The sequence below is a fragment of the Malaclemys terrapin genome, chromosome 1 (assembly GCF_027887155.1).
Source record: "Malaclemys terrapin pileata isolate rMalTer1 chromosome 1, rMalTer1.hap1, whole genome shotgun sequence".
NCBI classification, from domain to species: domain Eukaryota; kingdom Metazoa; phylum Chordata; order Testudines; family Emydidae; genus Malaclemys; species Malaclemys terrapin.
This window is the reverse complement of record NC_071505.1, coordinates 290840107-290858072: the sequence shown is the minus strand read 5'-3', so window position 1 is coordinate 290858072 and position 17966 is coordinate 290840107. Positions and strand designations below refer to the sequence as shown.

At 39.7% G+C, this 17966-nt stretch overlaps 1 protein-coding gene across 2 annotated transcripts in view; it reads right to left on the bottom strand.

Moving 5' to 3' along the window:
• Positions 1-17966, bottom strand: part of AKAP11 (A-kinase anchoring protein 11) — a 58178-nt gene that overhangs the window by 15747 nt on the left and 24465 nt on the right. For both annotated transcript variants that reach the window (XM_054013996.1, XM_054014006.1), the window contains exons 4-8: positions 17147-17194; positions 14962-15096; positions 12115-12379; positions 6815-11474; positions 3870-4025 (exon numbers count right to left, since the gene is read on the bottom strand). In XM_054013996.1, coding sequence (XP_053869971.1) covers positions 3870-4025; positions 6815-11474; positions 12115-12379; positions 14962-15096; positions 17147-17194 — 5264 coding nt within the window. The remainder of the gene's footprint in view (positions 1-3869; positions 4026-6814; positions 11475-12114; positions 12380-14961; positions 15097-17146; positions 17195-17966) is intronic.

Here is a 17966-nt window from a genome sequence, read left to right as displayed (position 1 = left end):
CATCCTGTCCTGAGGTGATATGCACCCAGTCTATATGGGGATAGTTGAAATCCCTCATTATTATTGAGTTATTTATTTTAATAGCCTCTCTAATCTCCCTGAGCATTTCATAGTCACTATCACCATCCTGGTCAGGTGGTTGGTAATATATCCCTACTGCCATATTCTTATTATTCAAGCATGGAATTACTATCCATAGAGATTCTATGATACAGTTTGGTTCATTTAAGATTTTTACTTCATTTGATTCTATACTTTCTTTCACATACGTGCCACTCCCCCACCAGCACGACCTGTTCTGTCCTTCTGATATATTTTGTACCCTGGTATTACTCTGTCCCATTGATTATCCTTATCCCACCAAGTTTCTGTGATTAATTATGAGTTTGGTACTCTAATGTATTATGCAGGTTGAATCTCTCTAGTCCAGCACTCTCAGGACCTGACTGGTGCCGAACCAGAGAATTTGGTTTCCTGGTGCAAGTGCTGGAGGAACCAACTGGGGCAGAGTTCTTGACCTGCTGCTCACAAACCGGGAAGAATTAGTAGGGGAAGCAAATGTGGATGGGAGTCCAGGAGAGCTGGCTGTATTTTAAAGAATCCTAATTGAGGTTGCAGGAACAAGCCATCCCGATGTGTAGAAAGAATAGTAAATATGGCAGGCAACCAGCTTGGCTTAACAGTGAAATCCTTGCTGATGTTAAACATAAAAAAGAAGCTTACAAGAAGTGGAAGACTGGACAAATGACCAGGGAGGAGTATAACAATATTGCTCAGGCATTCAGGAGTGAAATCAGGAAGGCCAAATTGCACTTGGAGTTGCAGCTAGCAAGAGATGTTAAGAGTAACAAGAAGGGTTTCTTCAAGTATATTGGCAACAAGAACAAAGTCAAGGAAAGTGTGGGCCCCTTACTGAATGAGGGAGGCAACCTAGTGACAAAAAAAAGCTAATGTACTCAATGCTTTTTTTGCCTCTGTCTTCATGAACAAGGTCAGTTCCCAGACTACTGCACTGGGCAGCACAGCATGGGGAGGAGGTGACCATCCCTTTGTGGAGAAAGAAGTGGTTCGTGACTATTTAGAAAAGCTGGATGAGCACAAATCCATGGGGCCGGATGCGCTGCATCTGAGGGTGCTAAAGGAGTTGGCGGATGTCATTGCAGAGCCATTGGCCATTATCTTTGAAAACTCATGGCGATCGGGGGAGGTCCCGGACGACTGGGAAAAGGCTAATGTAGTGCCCATCTTTAAAAAAGGGAAGGAGGAGGATCCGGGGAACTACAGGCCAGTGAACCTCACCTCAGTCCCTGGAAAAATCATGGAACAGGACCGCAAGGAATCAATTCTGAAGCATTTAGAGGAGAGGAAGGTGATCAGGAACAGTCAGCATGGATTCACCAAGGGTAAGTCATGCCTGACTAACCTAATTGCCTTCTATGAAGAGATAACTGGCTCTGTGGATGAAGGGAAAGCAGTGGATATGTTATTCCTTGACTTTAGCAAAGCTTTCGATACGGTCTCCCACAGTATTCTTGCCGGCAAGTTAAAGAAGTATGGGCTGGATAAATGGATTATAAGGTGGATAGAAAGCTGTCTAGATCGTAGGGCTCAACGGGTAGTGATCAATGGCTCCATGTCTAGTTGGCAGCCGGTATCAAGCAGAGTGCCCCAAGGGTCGGTCCTGGGGCTGGTTTTGTTCAATATCTTCATTAATGATCTGGAAGATGGTGTGGACTGCACCCTCAGCAAGTTTGCAGATGACACTAAACTGGGAGGAGTGGTAGAGACCCTGGAGGGAAGGGATAGGATACAGAGGAACCTAGACAAATCAGAGGATTGGGCCCAAAGAAACCTGATGAGGTTCAACAAGGACAAGTGCAGAGTCCTGCACTTAGGACGGAAGAATCCCATTCACTGCTACAGACTAGGGACTGAATGGCTAGGCAGCAGTTCTGCAGAAAAGGACCTAGGGGTTACAGTGGACGAGAAGCTGGATATGAGTCAACAGTGAGCCCTTGTTGCCAAGAAGGCTAACAGCATTTTGGGCTGTATAGGTAGGGGCACTGCCAGCAGATAAAGGGACGTGTTCATTCCCCTCTATTTGACATTGGTGAGGCCTCATCTGGAGTACTGTGTCCAGTTTTGGGCCCCACACTACAAGAAGGATGTGGAAAAAATTGGAAAGAGTCCAGCAGACGGCAACAAAAATGATTAGGGGGCTAGAGCACATGACTTATGAGGAGAGGCTGAGGGAACTGGGATTGTTTAGTCTGCAGAAGAGAAGAATGAGGGAGGATCTGATAGATGCTTTCAACTACCTGAAAGGGGGTTCCAAAGAGGATGGATCTAGACTGTTCTCAGTGGTACCAGATGACAGAACAGGGAGTAATGGTCTCAAGTTGCAGTGGTGGAGGTTTAGGTTGGATATTAGGAAACACTTTTTCACAAGGAGGGTAGTGAAGCACTGGAATGGGTTACCTAGGGAGGTGGTGGAATCTCCTTTCTTAGAGGTTTTTAAGGTCACGCTTGACAAAGCCCTGGCTGGGATGATTTAGTTGGGAATTGGTCCTGCTTTGAGTAGGGGGTCCGACTATATGACCTTCTGAGGTCCCTTCCAACCCTGATATTCTATGATTCTATGACTGCCGAACCATGGGAGGTCAATGCAGAGTGCCAGCGGGTCTCCATAGGTGTGGGAAGTAGTAAATTATTATCTGTTTTCAGAAGCTCATAACTTTCTGGAAAATATTTCTTTCCGGCTCAAATTTTACATGCATAGGTTAGCCCCAACCTACAGATGGAGTTCTAAGGAAAGTTGGGGGGCGGGAGGGAGGGGGGAGTTCTCCTGCTTATGAGTTATGAAAGGTGAAAAAACATCATACTTTTCCCAAATTTAAGTAATCTGAGATATATTTTTCCTCTTACAACTAAAACAAAACAAAAAACAGACAAAACTATAATCTGAAATATTCATGTTAACTAGTCCTCAATAAGGATGAAGCTCTTATGTGATTTGGAAAAAAATTAAGTTAATTATATACATGTACAGTGGAAATTTTTGTTACTGTGGGAGCTACTATGCTAACTGCAGCTCTACATTAACATACTAATTAGTATCTTTGCAGATAAAATGGATTCTCTACTGAAATCTTAATTCTGTGGAGCAAATGAGCTCTGCAGGAGGGAGCCCCTATTCTGAAGAGTTTATAAATCAGTGTAAGGGTCAGTTTTACAATGTTGAAAGCAACAGAGCTTATAAGCTCTCCAAGATCAATAATTTCCGTTGAAAGAATTTACAAATTCAATCAACAAATCCACAGATGTGTAAACTCTACAAGCCTAACGTGCGCCAAATTTTTCTTGGTTTTTTTTTTTTTTGGTTTATTTTTGGTAAAAACCAGCAAATTAAAATACAAAATCTTAATGATTAAGAACCTAAGCATTAAAAATTAAGAAAATAAAAGTTACTGTATTCATGTTATCCATGCCATGTTACATATACATTGCATTTAGCACTCCTGTGTTGCTTTTAAAATTAGTATATTAATATACTGTCATTAAATATATACGTATTCAGATTTTACTCATGACGTGTCAACATTACTATAAAAACTGTAACTTGATTTCTTGCCATGAGAGTTTAAAATGCATACCTTAACTATTGATATAGGTATGAATGTGAATTAACACTAGAAAAATCCCCTTCTGAAGGGCAACACTGATTTAAACATAATGCTGAAGTCAATTTTAGTGAAAAAGCATCTTTCTGTTCAATGGAAAATAAACCTTTCTGAGGAAAGAGAGAAAGCTAAACCAGATCTACATACATTGAGGTGATTGTGTAAGCAAATAAATGTGTTTACAGTTACCTGTCACTGAGGTGAAGGAAACTGCTGCTCTCATCGGGATGTTCATCTTCAAAGCTTAGATTGGACCAGCTGCCAGTGCTATCATCACCAATACTGAGACTCATCTGCTGGCTAACTATAGATTCAGCTGAGTGAAATCCTTCTCTTCCCATAGAGCTAAACAAAAATGAAGATGACAACATTACTAGGTGTATTTCACATGGTTCTGCAAAAATTCACTGAGCCTAATTAGCAAAGCAGGGGACATTTGTCAACTGACTCAACTATTCCCTTTTGGATTTACAATTCTCAGAGACTATATATTACACTTTTGTAAGGAGATTCAAGTCTGGGAGCACCACTTAGGACCATCTTTCACTGGGGAAGTTGGGCAGTAGCATGGACACAAACCCTTATTTGAAAAACTAGTTTGTAGCATTCCAGCATTGGCATAGCCCTAGTGCCTGGGAAGTTCAGTCTTGTAGACTTCACATTTACTACAGTGACTACACCTACACAGGGAGGACCTGGCATCTTTGGACTTGTCTGCACGACAAAATGTTAGCTAAAATTTCCCAGTGTCACTCTGACCAATTTAGCTCCATCAAGGCTAACACAGTCACTGGCATTTTAAGCAGCCTGTCATACAGAACTGCACAAGGGTAGACAACATGATGCTTAAAATGCTGGAGGCCTCCTACAGCCCTCTCTGTATTAGAAAAAATGTCCTAGTGTAAACATAGGCTTAGTCTCCGTTTCAGAAAAAATAGGCATGTCCATTTATTTATAGACTTTTCCCCTCTGCACAAGAAGCCTGAAAAATCTAGACTTTCAATACCTAGAACCAAATCAAGTGAGCAGGCTTAATTTGCATTAAAATAATTTGCATTATAAAACCCTTCATCAGACCCATTCTAATAACACAAAAGAAAACTGAGGTCATTTTGCAAAGTGGTTCAGTCTGAAAATTTGCCTGGCAAGTGCATATAAACTACGCTTAGGGACATATTGTGGCTGCCCATGTGCAGCTGTGCTATGGCTAGAGGGTACAGAAAGTCCTATTTGCTCACCAACCCTTCAAAGGAAACAGTCGTAATACGGCTGCTGTGTTCACAAAGTACAAAGATGACCATGATTGTGCTACAGACAACACTTCACATTTTAAATGGGGTATGTGTGGTTCTGAGGTGTGGCAAGAGTCCTTTTCCACAACATTAGCCAATACCATTAGGTGAGTGCTATGAGGGGAGGGAGGGAAAAGGGAGAGACAGGCAGAGACACACACACACACACTTTTTATACCGTGTACTAAGTACAAACGATGAATATGTTCCTCACAGCAACCTCTGGAGTCCGTATATCTTATAGAGCCACAATGTCTCCCTCTGACACTACTGGACTGGTGGATAGCTGCTTCTCCAATCCATCATTCTCTTGGGCTCTCAGCACCATAATTAAACTTGAAACTTTACATGAAGTTTTGATTAAAAAGCTGCATTTCTGAACCTCTTGCTGAAAAGTGACATTTCTGACATCAACAGTATAAGAACTCAACAGCACTTTATTTATAAGGTATATTCTCATTTAATATTACATGTACTCTGAATAAGGATTCCAAATAACATAAGTACAAGGGCCAAGTAATATGAATTCTCAGTCTTCTATCTTTATATGCTACAGGGAACTTTCAGTGGAAGGTCTGTATTAGAAGGCAATCAAAAAAGGACAGGAAAAGTTCCTTCAGTTTTGGTAGCAGTTCTGTGAGAGAATTAAAGATCTATCTTTTAGAATATAAGGTCTTCAGGGTAGAGACCATAATTTATTGTGTGTTTATACACATCATAATTTTGCCTTGAAAAACTGGGAGTAGCCTGGTTGGAGCCATTAGGCACCACCACAGTATGTTAACATATCCAAGTATTACATTATACATCACCAGACCATCTCAGAGTCAAGCAAATAAAACATAGTTTATTGCCAAGCAGATCTCACTCCAAGGCCATGATGAGAGAAATACATTGTTATTAATTATTACTCAGTGAAAAACTACGCTGAAGAGCTAGGTCTTGCACTTGGACATGAAAATGGTGTTATTTGAAGTCACTCTGATCTTTGTAAAATCTATTTTCATTAAGAACTAGATGTTAATGTACCTTCTCATTTACTAATTCAACCACATTTGGTGCCATCTTCTATCAAGATATTTAAAAACATTCATTTCTTTCAATATACCTAAAAAATATGGTATAGTTTAAGGACTTGTAATACATTAGTCCTTATCAACAATGTAGAAGGAGCCTGCAAACCAGTTTCTAGTCTGCTTTAATAATCCTTTATCAACTAAAATCATATATAAAAATAAAATCATTCTTATTTAATATTTATTTCATATATACACAATTTTTTTCTTCCAGAAATTAAGACAGTGTTAAAGTGCAATTACAATCAAAATAGACTATGTTAACACCTACTTAATGTAATACGTTTGCTCTTGGCGTACATTGCATGTCACAGATTCTGTAAGTCAGTACTTTACAGCTAATGCAGCTATACACAGAATTGGATTATACTGTGGCGCACAGATCAACTGAATTGTCAACTAAATTCCAGTAATTTAGATCACTGATAAAACAATCTGATCAGGATGTTAGAGAAAAAAAGTCACGGAATCCTATTTACCAGAGTCGCCCATCAGAGCATAAGTACATTCTAAAGTAGGCTAGAAACTAGTTTGCACTGACATGGAGCTCCTGTAACTGACAAGATCATTATTATTATTAATAAAAAAATTCCAAACAGCCTGGAGGCTACCAGCAGGAGGTTCCAAAGTAAACTTTATAATTTAAAATTGTATTTTCAGAATGTAATTGTGGCAAAAAGTGCTTCTGACCATATAAATTTTCAAAGTGGGTGCCATTTTCTGGTAACAATAGCAAGAGAATAAGAGGGAGAGAATGTAATGTTACCTTATGTTAACAGCCTGACCAATATTAGTCATAGCTGAAGTCATTATTTCTGTAGTAAGGCTTTCAGCAAAACTGACTCCACCATGTCCAATACCACTATCAGCTGTCAGACTTGTGTTGCTCAGCTCTCTCTCTGCTTTCTCAATAGCTGCACCAACCACCTTCTCAGAAAATACTGTCTTCTGTTCCATGTCAATGTGAATTTTGGGAATATCAAGGTGAAAAATTCTTGATTTTTGACAGAAACCACCCAACCCTGAATTGGGGATCTGCCTGATTCTAGGGAGGGGTTCTTGTCCAGGCAGATGTGGAGATGAACTTCCAGTACAATACTGATATTCCTTCATACTACAGTATCTGCAGGCCGTTCCAGAAAATGGAGACAACTTTTCTGTGTAAGTGAATCTATCCCCATTTTTCCTGTTTTCAGCTTGGAGAACAGCAGACTCCAAACTCATTTCTAAGGTGTCATCCACTACTTTTCTAGCATACTCTTCTATAGCTTGAATGATGCCTTCTTGGTAGCCATATTCATTTAAATTGCCTGTGCTATGATACAGTTTATGTTTTTGTGAGAAAGGAAGAACTGTTTTAGAAAGTGTTGTTTTAAGGAGGTCCCCTGTGGCTTCATCAAATTTAGATTTTCTATACAGACAGGAATCTGTTAAGGATTTTGGCAAGCAAACTGCTGACATTTTCAGTTTTCTTCTGACATCACATGTTATACGATGAGCAAGGGATTCAGAAAAATGTAACAATTCTGTACCTTCAGTTCTGTGTACATTGTTTATTTCACAGGCTTGGCCTCCACACCTATGAACACCACTTTTCATTTGCCATTTTGTATCCATATCTTTGTTCAATATTTTGAACAGCTCAAGCCTACCATTTACCTGTGTGTTCTGTACAGGAAATATTCTTCTGTTGTATGTCAGTTTGATTTTCCTGGCAGCTTGTTGTAGGCCTGATTTTATAGATCTATAAGCAAGTCTACTAGCATACTGATCCATTATTAACTCACTGTTGCCACCTTCCCTTTTCAGAACTCGAATGATGTGATCTGCATATTCATCGGTCACGCTCTCACAGCTTGGATACCTGTAAGTCAGACCTGTTGTTCCTAAATTCTGAGGTAAAGAAAGTACGGATGAATCTACCTCTCTGGACCACTGGTTTACTACTGGACACCACCTCTCTTTTGACCTACAGTCTCTATCATCTTTTCTGAGAGAAAGACAATCTACATGACAGTTAACCCGCTTCAACCTCAGCAGCTTGCAATGCCTTGATTTTATCATCTTCTTAGCCTCACTGATAACCTTTCCAGCCATATCACCTGCATAATTCCACAACGAATGTAAAGTTTCTTCTGGGATATTTATAAAGGCAGTATACCCACATATTTTGTTTTGTGCATTTAATTGGCAGTGTTTGTCAGCTTCTCTTTTAATTGTTTTATCATCTAAATGGGAAGCAGCCATTTCAGTTGCCATAGAAATGATATGACCAGCTAAATGATCAGCATACTGTACAGTTTTCTCTGAATGTTCAGTTTTCTCCACAAGCATTTCAGAGTGTTCTTCGTCTTCACTGCTTTCAACTTCTTCAGAAAGTGATCGCATGAGTTTCAGCATAAACTCTTCCTTTTCCATGGAGTTATGTTCAGTTGCAGACAAGGCAGCAGCAGATGAGTTATAAGGTGTAGAAGGTGGTGTCGCAGGTGCAAACTCCTTCGCTAATTCTCCCTTGAGTTTCTTGGTTAGCTTCCTTAGGTTCCATTCAGAACTAGTCTGAGATGGTACTAAAGGAGTTGGTGGTGGTGTACCAGGTACTGCACAGACATTTCCATCTCGAATGCTTGATTTATCTTCCATCTGCAAAGAATCTTCACAGCCAAACATCACCAAAGAAAGGTTACTTGCATGTAGAAAACAGCTCTCCTGCCCAAAAGCTGAAGGAGCTAGTGTTGTTTTTTGCATATCATGTTGTTTCAATAGTTTACTTTGGGATTTTATTGAACAGCTTCCTGAATCAGTAAACTCTTCTACATTACACCTAGCGAGAGTCTCAGTAGGACAAGGCGGTGGAGTGCTTGAAGAAAACCTACGTACTTCATTTCCTTTACGTTCCTGAACACAATCTTTAGGCACTGAAAGTAAACACTGAGCAGAGTCAACTGACGTAACAAGAAAATTAGGTGGGTTATTCAGAGGCAGCTGTTGCGGTTCCACAATTATAGGAACAAATCTGTGTTTCTCAGATTCTTGTTTCTTTACTGCACTACGCAGTTCTTTTTTACAGTTATCTGTGTTCATCTGTAAGCCTCCATTACATTCTACAGTCTCGTGTGTGTGGGAGAATATTGATTTAGTTTCATCTACAGAATGTTTTACAATATACTTGGACAAATGATCAGCAAAAGTATTCTTAGGGATATCTCCACCAACACACTGACAACGAGGTGTTTTTCTAGTTACAAAATCTGTATATTCCTCCACTGTTTTGGTAACCCCGGATGAGGTTATTGCTTCATATGCCTCATTTACTATCATATCTACCATTGTTCCAGAGAAACTGTTGATGCTTGTTGGCCCAGTTGTTAAATCTGAAATATTATTCACTCCAGGATTGTTTGTTTGTTTGAAATCATTCTGGTTAAAAAAACATTGCGCACTACTTTCACTGTGATCTGCAGTCAGGTAAATATTTCTAAGAGAAGCCACTTCCTCTTCTCTCTTTTTTGTTGTAAAATATGGCTGTGTAGCGTCTTTGTACATTTTCAGACTGCCACCTGCTGTCGGACAAGTCCATACTTTTGCCTTATAAACATCAGATGAAGTCTGATGTTGACAAAGTGCTGTTCCAGCTAAGGGCACTGGTATTGAACTTACAACACCAGAAGTACAAAACAAGGCTTGTTGTACAGTATATTCTTTTCCAGTTTCTTGTATTGGATTCAATGCTAAAAGTGCATTATCATGAAAATTAGGAAAAGTAGTTGTAGTCTGTGTTGATTGCAATGTACTTTCTGCACTTACATATTTTATGTTGTCCATGGAAACACTAATTGCTGCTTTCGTTGTGAAGGTAACATCAACCTGGGACAATTCAATGAAAGCTTCCTGAATGACAGATTCAGACAAATCTTTGGCATATGATCTCACTACTTTGTCTTCATAATCAAAGGGCCAGTCCTGTGCAGTCGTTGGTGTTGATGGATGTGAAAACTGGCAGACTTCCATGATTCCCTCAAAAATAAGTTCCTCAGCGAGGTCTGCTGCAAATCTTGCAACTGTGTTAGTAAATATTTGTTTCTTTACGTATCGCATTTCTTTTAAAGCACTTGTTATAGCTTCACTGACCATAAAGCTTGCTAGTCCATTAATGGCACGTTCCTTCAGTGACAAGGCTCGCCGCCTTCCTATCTCATAAAAAGCCATTTGAAAGACTGAAGAAGTCAATCTAGCAGCCAAGTGACACAGTGCATTGGTGCATGAAGAAACTCCTTTTTGTAAGTCTTTAAATGCACTACCAAAACTTTTTTCAACCAGTTCTGTTGCAAATTTTTGAATGCTGTCTTTAATCATTAGTGATTTGTGTTTAGATTTAATTTTCTTATCTGGCTCCTTGTCAGAAGTTTTCCTCTGGAGTTCTGCGTTTTGACCTTTTCCCTCTTTTGAGACAATCCTATTAAGGCTGGAAATGTTTTCAGCATGTTTCTGTAGTGATGTAGACGGAGAACAAAAAACAGAACCCAGTATTTCAAATGAAACACTATTCGCATAATCTGAATATTCATTATAAAGTGCATCATGATTTTGATTAAGCCCATCTCCATTGATATCCATCCGACAAAGACATTCAGTTGAAGCACAGCTCCCTAGTGGGCTGAAAGCTGATGATCTTATAGGGCTGAACAAACTTCCATTGTCTTCTCCTGTTTTCACTGGCCGAGGGGAGTCTGGAACATCAAAGAGGCTGCTATAGGGCGATTCTGGTTTACGAGGAGTTGGCTTCCTTACATTGGCTGGAAGAGTGGGACGATCAAACTTGAATTTTTGAGGATTCATAGTAGTAGTTTTAGAATACAATTGTTCAAGGGCAAGCTTTCTCTTCTGGGGTGGATTACCAAGGATGGGATCCCTTATAAGTTTACAAGTACTTTCCAGAGTCTGTTCCAGTTCATCAAACTGATCAAAACTATCAAAAAATTCACTTACTTCTGAGTCTGAGTCCTCTATACCATCTTTCACTACTGGAATTTTTGGTAGCTGAAGTTTTGCCTTCAAGCTTTTTTGATACCCTTCTTCATCTAAGAAGATAACAGGGCTAGGGCTGGAGCAATCTGACTCAGATGATTCAGCAGGAGAGGAAGAAAACAATGTTTTATGCAAAACATTAACATGTTGATCAGAGGAATTACATGGCTTGTAAAAACTCCTCTGTATCCAAGGATCAGAAATAGAGGTTGTGACTGAATTCTTTACAGACGAAGACAGTTCTTTAAGTCCCAAGATATTTATCAGAGAAGCAGAAGATTTGGCAGATGATTTTCGACGCCCAGAGCTCACAATGATCTTTGAGTCAATAGCTTCTAAACAATGAGCAGGGATGGTCTGTGAAGCAGCATCCCGGTGATTCTTAGTAGTATAGGTTGTACCTAAAAAGAAAAAGAAAATACTTTAAAAACAAAAGAGACTAAAATAGTAAACTGGGTACTTGATTTTGATAGCAATAGCTAGATTTGTAATTATTACAATAGGTTAGAGGGTCTTTTAAGACTAGAGAAAATTTTAAAGAATAAAGTATTCCATAAATACTTTATTTTGTCAATGATAGTTCCCCTACTACTGCAGGGGAAGTTCTGCCCTTCTTCTTAGCATATGCGCAATGTGCCTTAGGTGGCGCATGGCCAGGATTCTTCACGGAATTTGGTCCACTGGTTGGATCATTAGCTTCCCCAGCCCAGGCTGGGTACTGATGAGGAGTGTGAAGTGAATGGGACTAAGAGCTCTCGCCTTCATATCACAGATTCTACTTTTTCTGGATCTGACACTGAGTCAAAATCTTTGCTTTATGTCACATGCATCACATGCATGCTGATGTGGAAAGAATGGTGAAATCTCAATTTTTTTTTTTTTTTTTTTTTTTTAAATTAAAGGGGTCTTGTATGATGGCAACTGGCAAAAAATAATTCGATATGGGTTTCATGTAGTTTACCACAGCATAAAAATCTCTCTTTAGCCTAAATTGCAACAAACGAGCTCTGCAATCTATTTCAACGGGGCATGAAAACTAACCAGCATTTTGTATCTTTGAAGGTTCATCCTCATCTAAATGCTCAAAAGCAGTGACAAAATCATCCTCAATTGAAGACACCGACTGATTAGTGTCATCATCCTCTGCATGGGACATCTCTGTTTCATGTTTCTGTAATGAGTATACTTCCATTGTATGTCTTACACCAGTAGCATATTTACTCAGTAAGGTAAATACAGAATCAACTTTGATCCTTGGGAACGAAGGAGACAATCTCATCACACAAAGCACTCCAGAAAGGTGATTCTTGAGAAAGAAAAACAAGAAAACAAAACAGTGTTCTCAATAACACACTTTCATCTATAATGTAAACTTGGAATCATTTAAAATGGCAAGAACAACAAGAGCACAGATCAAGGACATAAACTGTAGTGAAATTGTCACTAAAGACATTTGTTAATACTACTGTAATTTAAAAGGTATAACAATAATTTAAGTCTTCAATGCATATTACAAAGAAAACTCCATTTTACAGATGAGGAGAGTGAGGTAAAGAGGTTAAGTGATTTATCCAACATCACTAGAGCCAAGTTTGGAGACTGTTTAGAGGCCACTCTTATCCTCTAAGTCAGGGGTCGGCAACCTACGGCACACGAGCCGATTTTGAGTGGCACGCTGCCTGCCCGGTGAGAGGAGGAGGAGGAGGGGCCGGAAAGTGCCACGCTGGGGGAATAAGCGGGGGAGGAGGGAAGCTTGGCTGCCGCAGGACCAAGCTTCTGCCTCCTGCCCCCACAGGGGAGAGCGGGGGGGGGGGGTCCCGGCCCCCGGCCCCACACAGCCCCCCCTGCCCACTGCTCTCCCCTACGGGGGCAGGAGGCAGAAGCTTGGTCCTGCGGCAGCCAAGCTTCCTCCCTCCTCCGCTTCTTCCCCCAGCGTGGTGCTTTCCTGCCCCTCCTCCTCCCCCTCCCTCTCCCTGCCGGCGACAGCCCTTGCGAGGGAGAGGGGGAGTGGAGCAGAGCCGAGCGGCAGCGTGCTCCCTGCTCCACAGAGGTGGCAGAGAGAGGTAGGGACGGGCCTGGGGGAAGGGGGTGGAACAGGGCATATCCCTCCCAGCCCCCTGCCATGAGCTGCTCAGGGCAGGGGGCTGGGAGCCCCCCCACGAGCCGAGCACCCCAGCCTTCTGCCCTGCACCTCCACACACACCCCAGCCTTCTGCCCTGACCTCGAGTCGCCCCCAACACCCAGCCTTGTGCCCTGCACCTCCACACACACCCCAGCCCTCTGCCCTGACCTCGAGTTGCCCCCAACACCCAGCCTTGTGCCCGGCACCTCCACACAACCCCCAGACTTATAGAGACAAACCTTCTAAAAAACGTTAACATGTATTACCGGCACGCGAAACCTTAAATTAAATTGAATAAATGAAGACTCGGCACACCACTTCTGTAAGGTTGCCGACCCCTGCTCTAAGTACATTCTGAATATAGGAGTTCTTTAGCATGAATAAATCGCTACACTAAACAAAAACAAAAAACAAAACAAAACAGAAAAAAAAAAACTTCTGGTTTGTTCTAAGTAGTTTTACTCCTGTAAGTAATACAATTACTTCATTATACATTATTAGTCAAAACAGTTTTAACAAATTCTAGCTATCTTTACTGACATTTGGAGAGGAAATGGGAAGTATCAAGTGTTGGGAGCACCTAACCTATCCTGTAACTTCTCTCCCCTGTTGTTTAACAGAAGAATAGCACTATATCTGAGAAGAATAAGGGCATATCTACACCACAAAATTTAGTCGACATAAGTCAACAAACAGCCATTAATTTGAATTTTAATGTCCACCCTATGCTCCTTCTGTCGGCGGGGTGCGATCTCACTAGGAGGACACTGCCGTCGACCTAACTACATCGACTTAAGCGCTATACTTCTCAGAGGTGGAGTTATTAAGTCAGCATAGTGGGTGACTTACATTGGCGGGAGCAACGTTTTAGTGCAGACGCTTACAGAGTTAGGCTAATAAGATGCCTTACGTGGACCTAACTCTGTAGAGTAGACCAGGCCCCACTCAACCAGTTGCATCTTCCTTCCAAATGGCAGTACAAAGGGACTATGGTGTGGGGAGCAGAGGTATGTGGACTACTGGATGAGCACACAGGCATTTTGCAGAGGGCAGCTGAACATGCAGTTCAGCTGCTTTCACTGCATGCTCACTGTCAGGCAAGTCTGCTGATGCTCAGCCATGTTCAACACAGCCAACTGTGGTTCACTTTGGGGATGTCTCCAATTTTTTCCCCTTGGCCATCGACACTCAGACTTTTGAATAGTGAAGAGGAAGGGAGAAAGGGCCCCATAGGGCCTGGTTCCTAGCACATTTTCCTGCACAATTTGCTGTTGCCTAGTTCAGTGCTTATGGCTTCCACAGCAGAGTATCTTTCTAGAACTAGGAAGGAGAGAGGAAAGTACCTATGATAAAGTACCTTGCATTTCTTAATATTTCATAAATTGCAGCAGGAATGTCTTTAGTCAGTATAATATTTATACCACTATTAATAATATTAAAAATACCATCAGACAAGGTGGGTGAGCTCTGTGCAAACTCTGTGTAAGCTCGAAGATGCGTGACTTTCACCAACAGAAATTGGTCCAACAAAAGATACATTACTTTACTCACCTTGTGTCTCTAATATCCTGGGACTAACATAGCTACAACACTAAAAATACCAGAGCACTTATATAGCACATATAGCTTCAAAATGCATTAATAAAGTAGCAATACTTGGCCAGGTTATTGCCAGGATTACTTTGTAACACACATTTGAAAGATGAAGAAACTGCAAAACACATTAATATTCCGTGTACCTTATAAAAAGGATTAGGAATTTTACCTGATGTTTAGAGACATCGCTGGTTTCCATGGGTTTATTTATATCCTTTAGAAAAATAACTTCATTTTCATTTAGACTACAGAAATGGAGTGATTTCAGAACATCTGGGAGCTCTACAGAAACAGCAGCCAATTCCTAATTCAAACACAAATTCACACACTAAGCATAAAACTAATACGTTAATGGTAAGGAAACTTTTTGATCTGGAGCACTAGAAAGTTAAATAAATATCGCCAGCCTCTAAGTCTGTGAAAATCACCCCTCTCTTTCCCTTCAGTTTTCCAATTATATTCCCACACCAAATTGAAATCCTGCTTAAAGGGCTAGTTTACAACAGTGTTCTAATTCAAATCTCAAGATACCTCTACCAGAAGAAATATAATATCATTGCCTCTCAAGACTCAGGGAAACTTTTAAAAGCACCAAGGAGAGACTTGGGAGTAGTAAAGAGCAACAGAACATCACAGCAGGTATGTAAACACACAGAGGGAACATTTGCATGCAACTGTTTCCATCTGGTAATCTCCACATGCTGTAGGTTCACCATTATCAGGCTTGTATCTGAGCAGAATATTTAAAAAAAATAATCAATTCAGGCTTATGTTTAACTAGGATCTTGGTCAACATGGAATTATGTTTACCTAAAATAAATATGTTGAAAAAAAAAAATGGGCGTTTAATATTATATTACTTACTTTTTAATACAGCATAAACATTGAGAAATTTTTAAAATTACGCTCAATCCAATATAAATTATTAAACACAGTGGACCCAGCTTTCTCTTAGTAAACAGAATTCTTTGTGCAAAATCAAGTAGAGAGCCCAAGGTTTGGACCTGTGTGCTTAGAAGAATATCTGTAAAGTGATTATTTTTACAGCACCCTTAGTGTACTTGGCACTGAATGCAAGTCTAAGCATAATTTAACTCACAATATTTATCCTTTTGTTTTTACCTACCAATGGACCGTTAACTATGAAAGCCTCTATATTTAATGATTAACACCTTCCACGATACACCTTGTGATTTATATTAGCTATGGAGAGGATAAGTCATTTTGAGGTTCATGACCTAATCAGCAGCCTCTTTGGTATGGTTTTCTAAGACATTTATTATTTTCCATTACAAGAACACACACAAAAAGTAAAATGTCTAAAAGGTACAAGATAAGTTTTAGGTCTCCTGATTTTCTTTTACACTTTATTGCACATGTTTAAATGCAAATACTGACACCCTGAAACCAAAATAATTTTAAAATTAACCACAATGTATTAATAAAATCAACAGCTCAGTGATACTTCTAATATTTATTTCACACCACTCTACTTCAAATTACAAGTAAATCATATTTCTCACTTATTTGTAAAACTCTAACTGCACAGTTGTCAAAAGTTCTACTTTGATATGACCTATAACATGCTGGGAAGGAGGAAAGCGTGAATTGCAAAGTAGTTTAATATATGACCTATAACATCTGGAACTAGGAGAGAGAGAACTACAAAGTAGTTTAAGGGCTTGTCAACACAGAACATGCACGCATTTAATGAAAGGTAAGTTGTTAAACAGATTTAGTTTAGTACAATTTTGTGCCTGGAGTTTCTTACATTGTTTTAAACTTGTCTGATATCGTTTTAGCTTGTACCTATAGTTTACAAGAGTGTTCACATACAAAGTAGCACTGATTTATCCTCACTTCTGAAGTTAAACCAGGCCTGAGACTAAACACACACAAGAGAGGGTTAAATCCCTAATATTTTTTATAGTTGCATGAAATAGTCATCATACTTTTGTTACACTCTTGTTTTAAAAACAAGAACTGCTTATCTAACTCTCCTAAGACTCTCTTAAGATCTGGCCACGGGTATTTCAAAAAGCACAGACCCCAAGGCTGGCACTCAAATTAACAAAAAAAAAACCCAAACAAACAAAAAAAATTAAAAAAATGGAGGTTTAAGATTTTCCAGGCTTCTATATTCCAAATAAATACAAAACACTGGCCGTCATATGAAAATAAAAAAATTAAAACTTAATTTCAATGTTTAAAACAGACCATTTATTTTAAAAAGCATGTTCCACGGCATATTCTTGAAATAAAATAAGTATTAGGGCTCCCACACCAAAAACCATGAAATATCTCAGTTATAACTCAAGTGCTGGAGACAGTCATTTTTTGTATATACACATTACCTGCATATGAGCAGCATCTGTCTCTCCAGCAAAACCTAGAAATGTGATCTGTAAAACAAGCATACAAACAATTTGAAATACAAGATCCAGAAAGAGTATCCTGGTTTTCTAATTATAGAGAAAGCTGCTTAGAACTGAAAAGTGTAATGACTATTTAAAGTAAAGCTTCATACTGTTATCCTCAAGATCCATTATGCCAGGAGAAATGGCCTTGTTCGGAGAATATAAATTGGTTCTGTTTTGCTCCAATAATTTAGGAGGAAAACCTATCTAACAGTTTGTTTTGAATCATAAGATTAGGGGGAAAAATGTCTCATCTAATGCTTTGTTCCAAGTGCTAAATAAAAATACTGTTTCAGGAAGGCTCTTGGTCAATCTCGATGGTCACTGATTCCCAAAGGAAAGAAACTCAGGTGCCTGAAAACCAGTCACAGCTGCAGGGTGTAAGCAACTGATATCCAACATGTCCCAGTCTAGGAGTGGAAAAATCATGAGAGTCCATCCCAAGATAGGTAAAAGCAGAGAGTATGCACTCAGAGACCAGAAAGGGGATAGCTAGCCTGTAACCATACCACAATCTCAAACTTAATTCCATTTTAACATCGGTTTATTTTTTTATTTGGGAATGCACTATACAGATTTCAATACAAATGATGCTAAAATATTTACTAAAATAAGAGTCACACAGCAGTTTAATATTAAGGTCAAAGCTGCAATACAAGCATCTACTCTGCAAAAATCCAAGAACTGCAGAATTTGATGTTATTTACCGTGGTAACCACTAATCCGACTTCAAATATATTACACCTCTACCCCGATA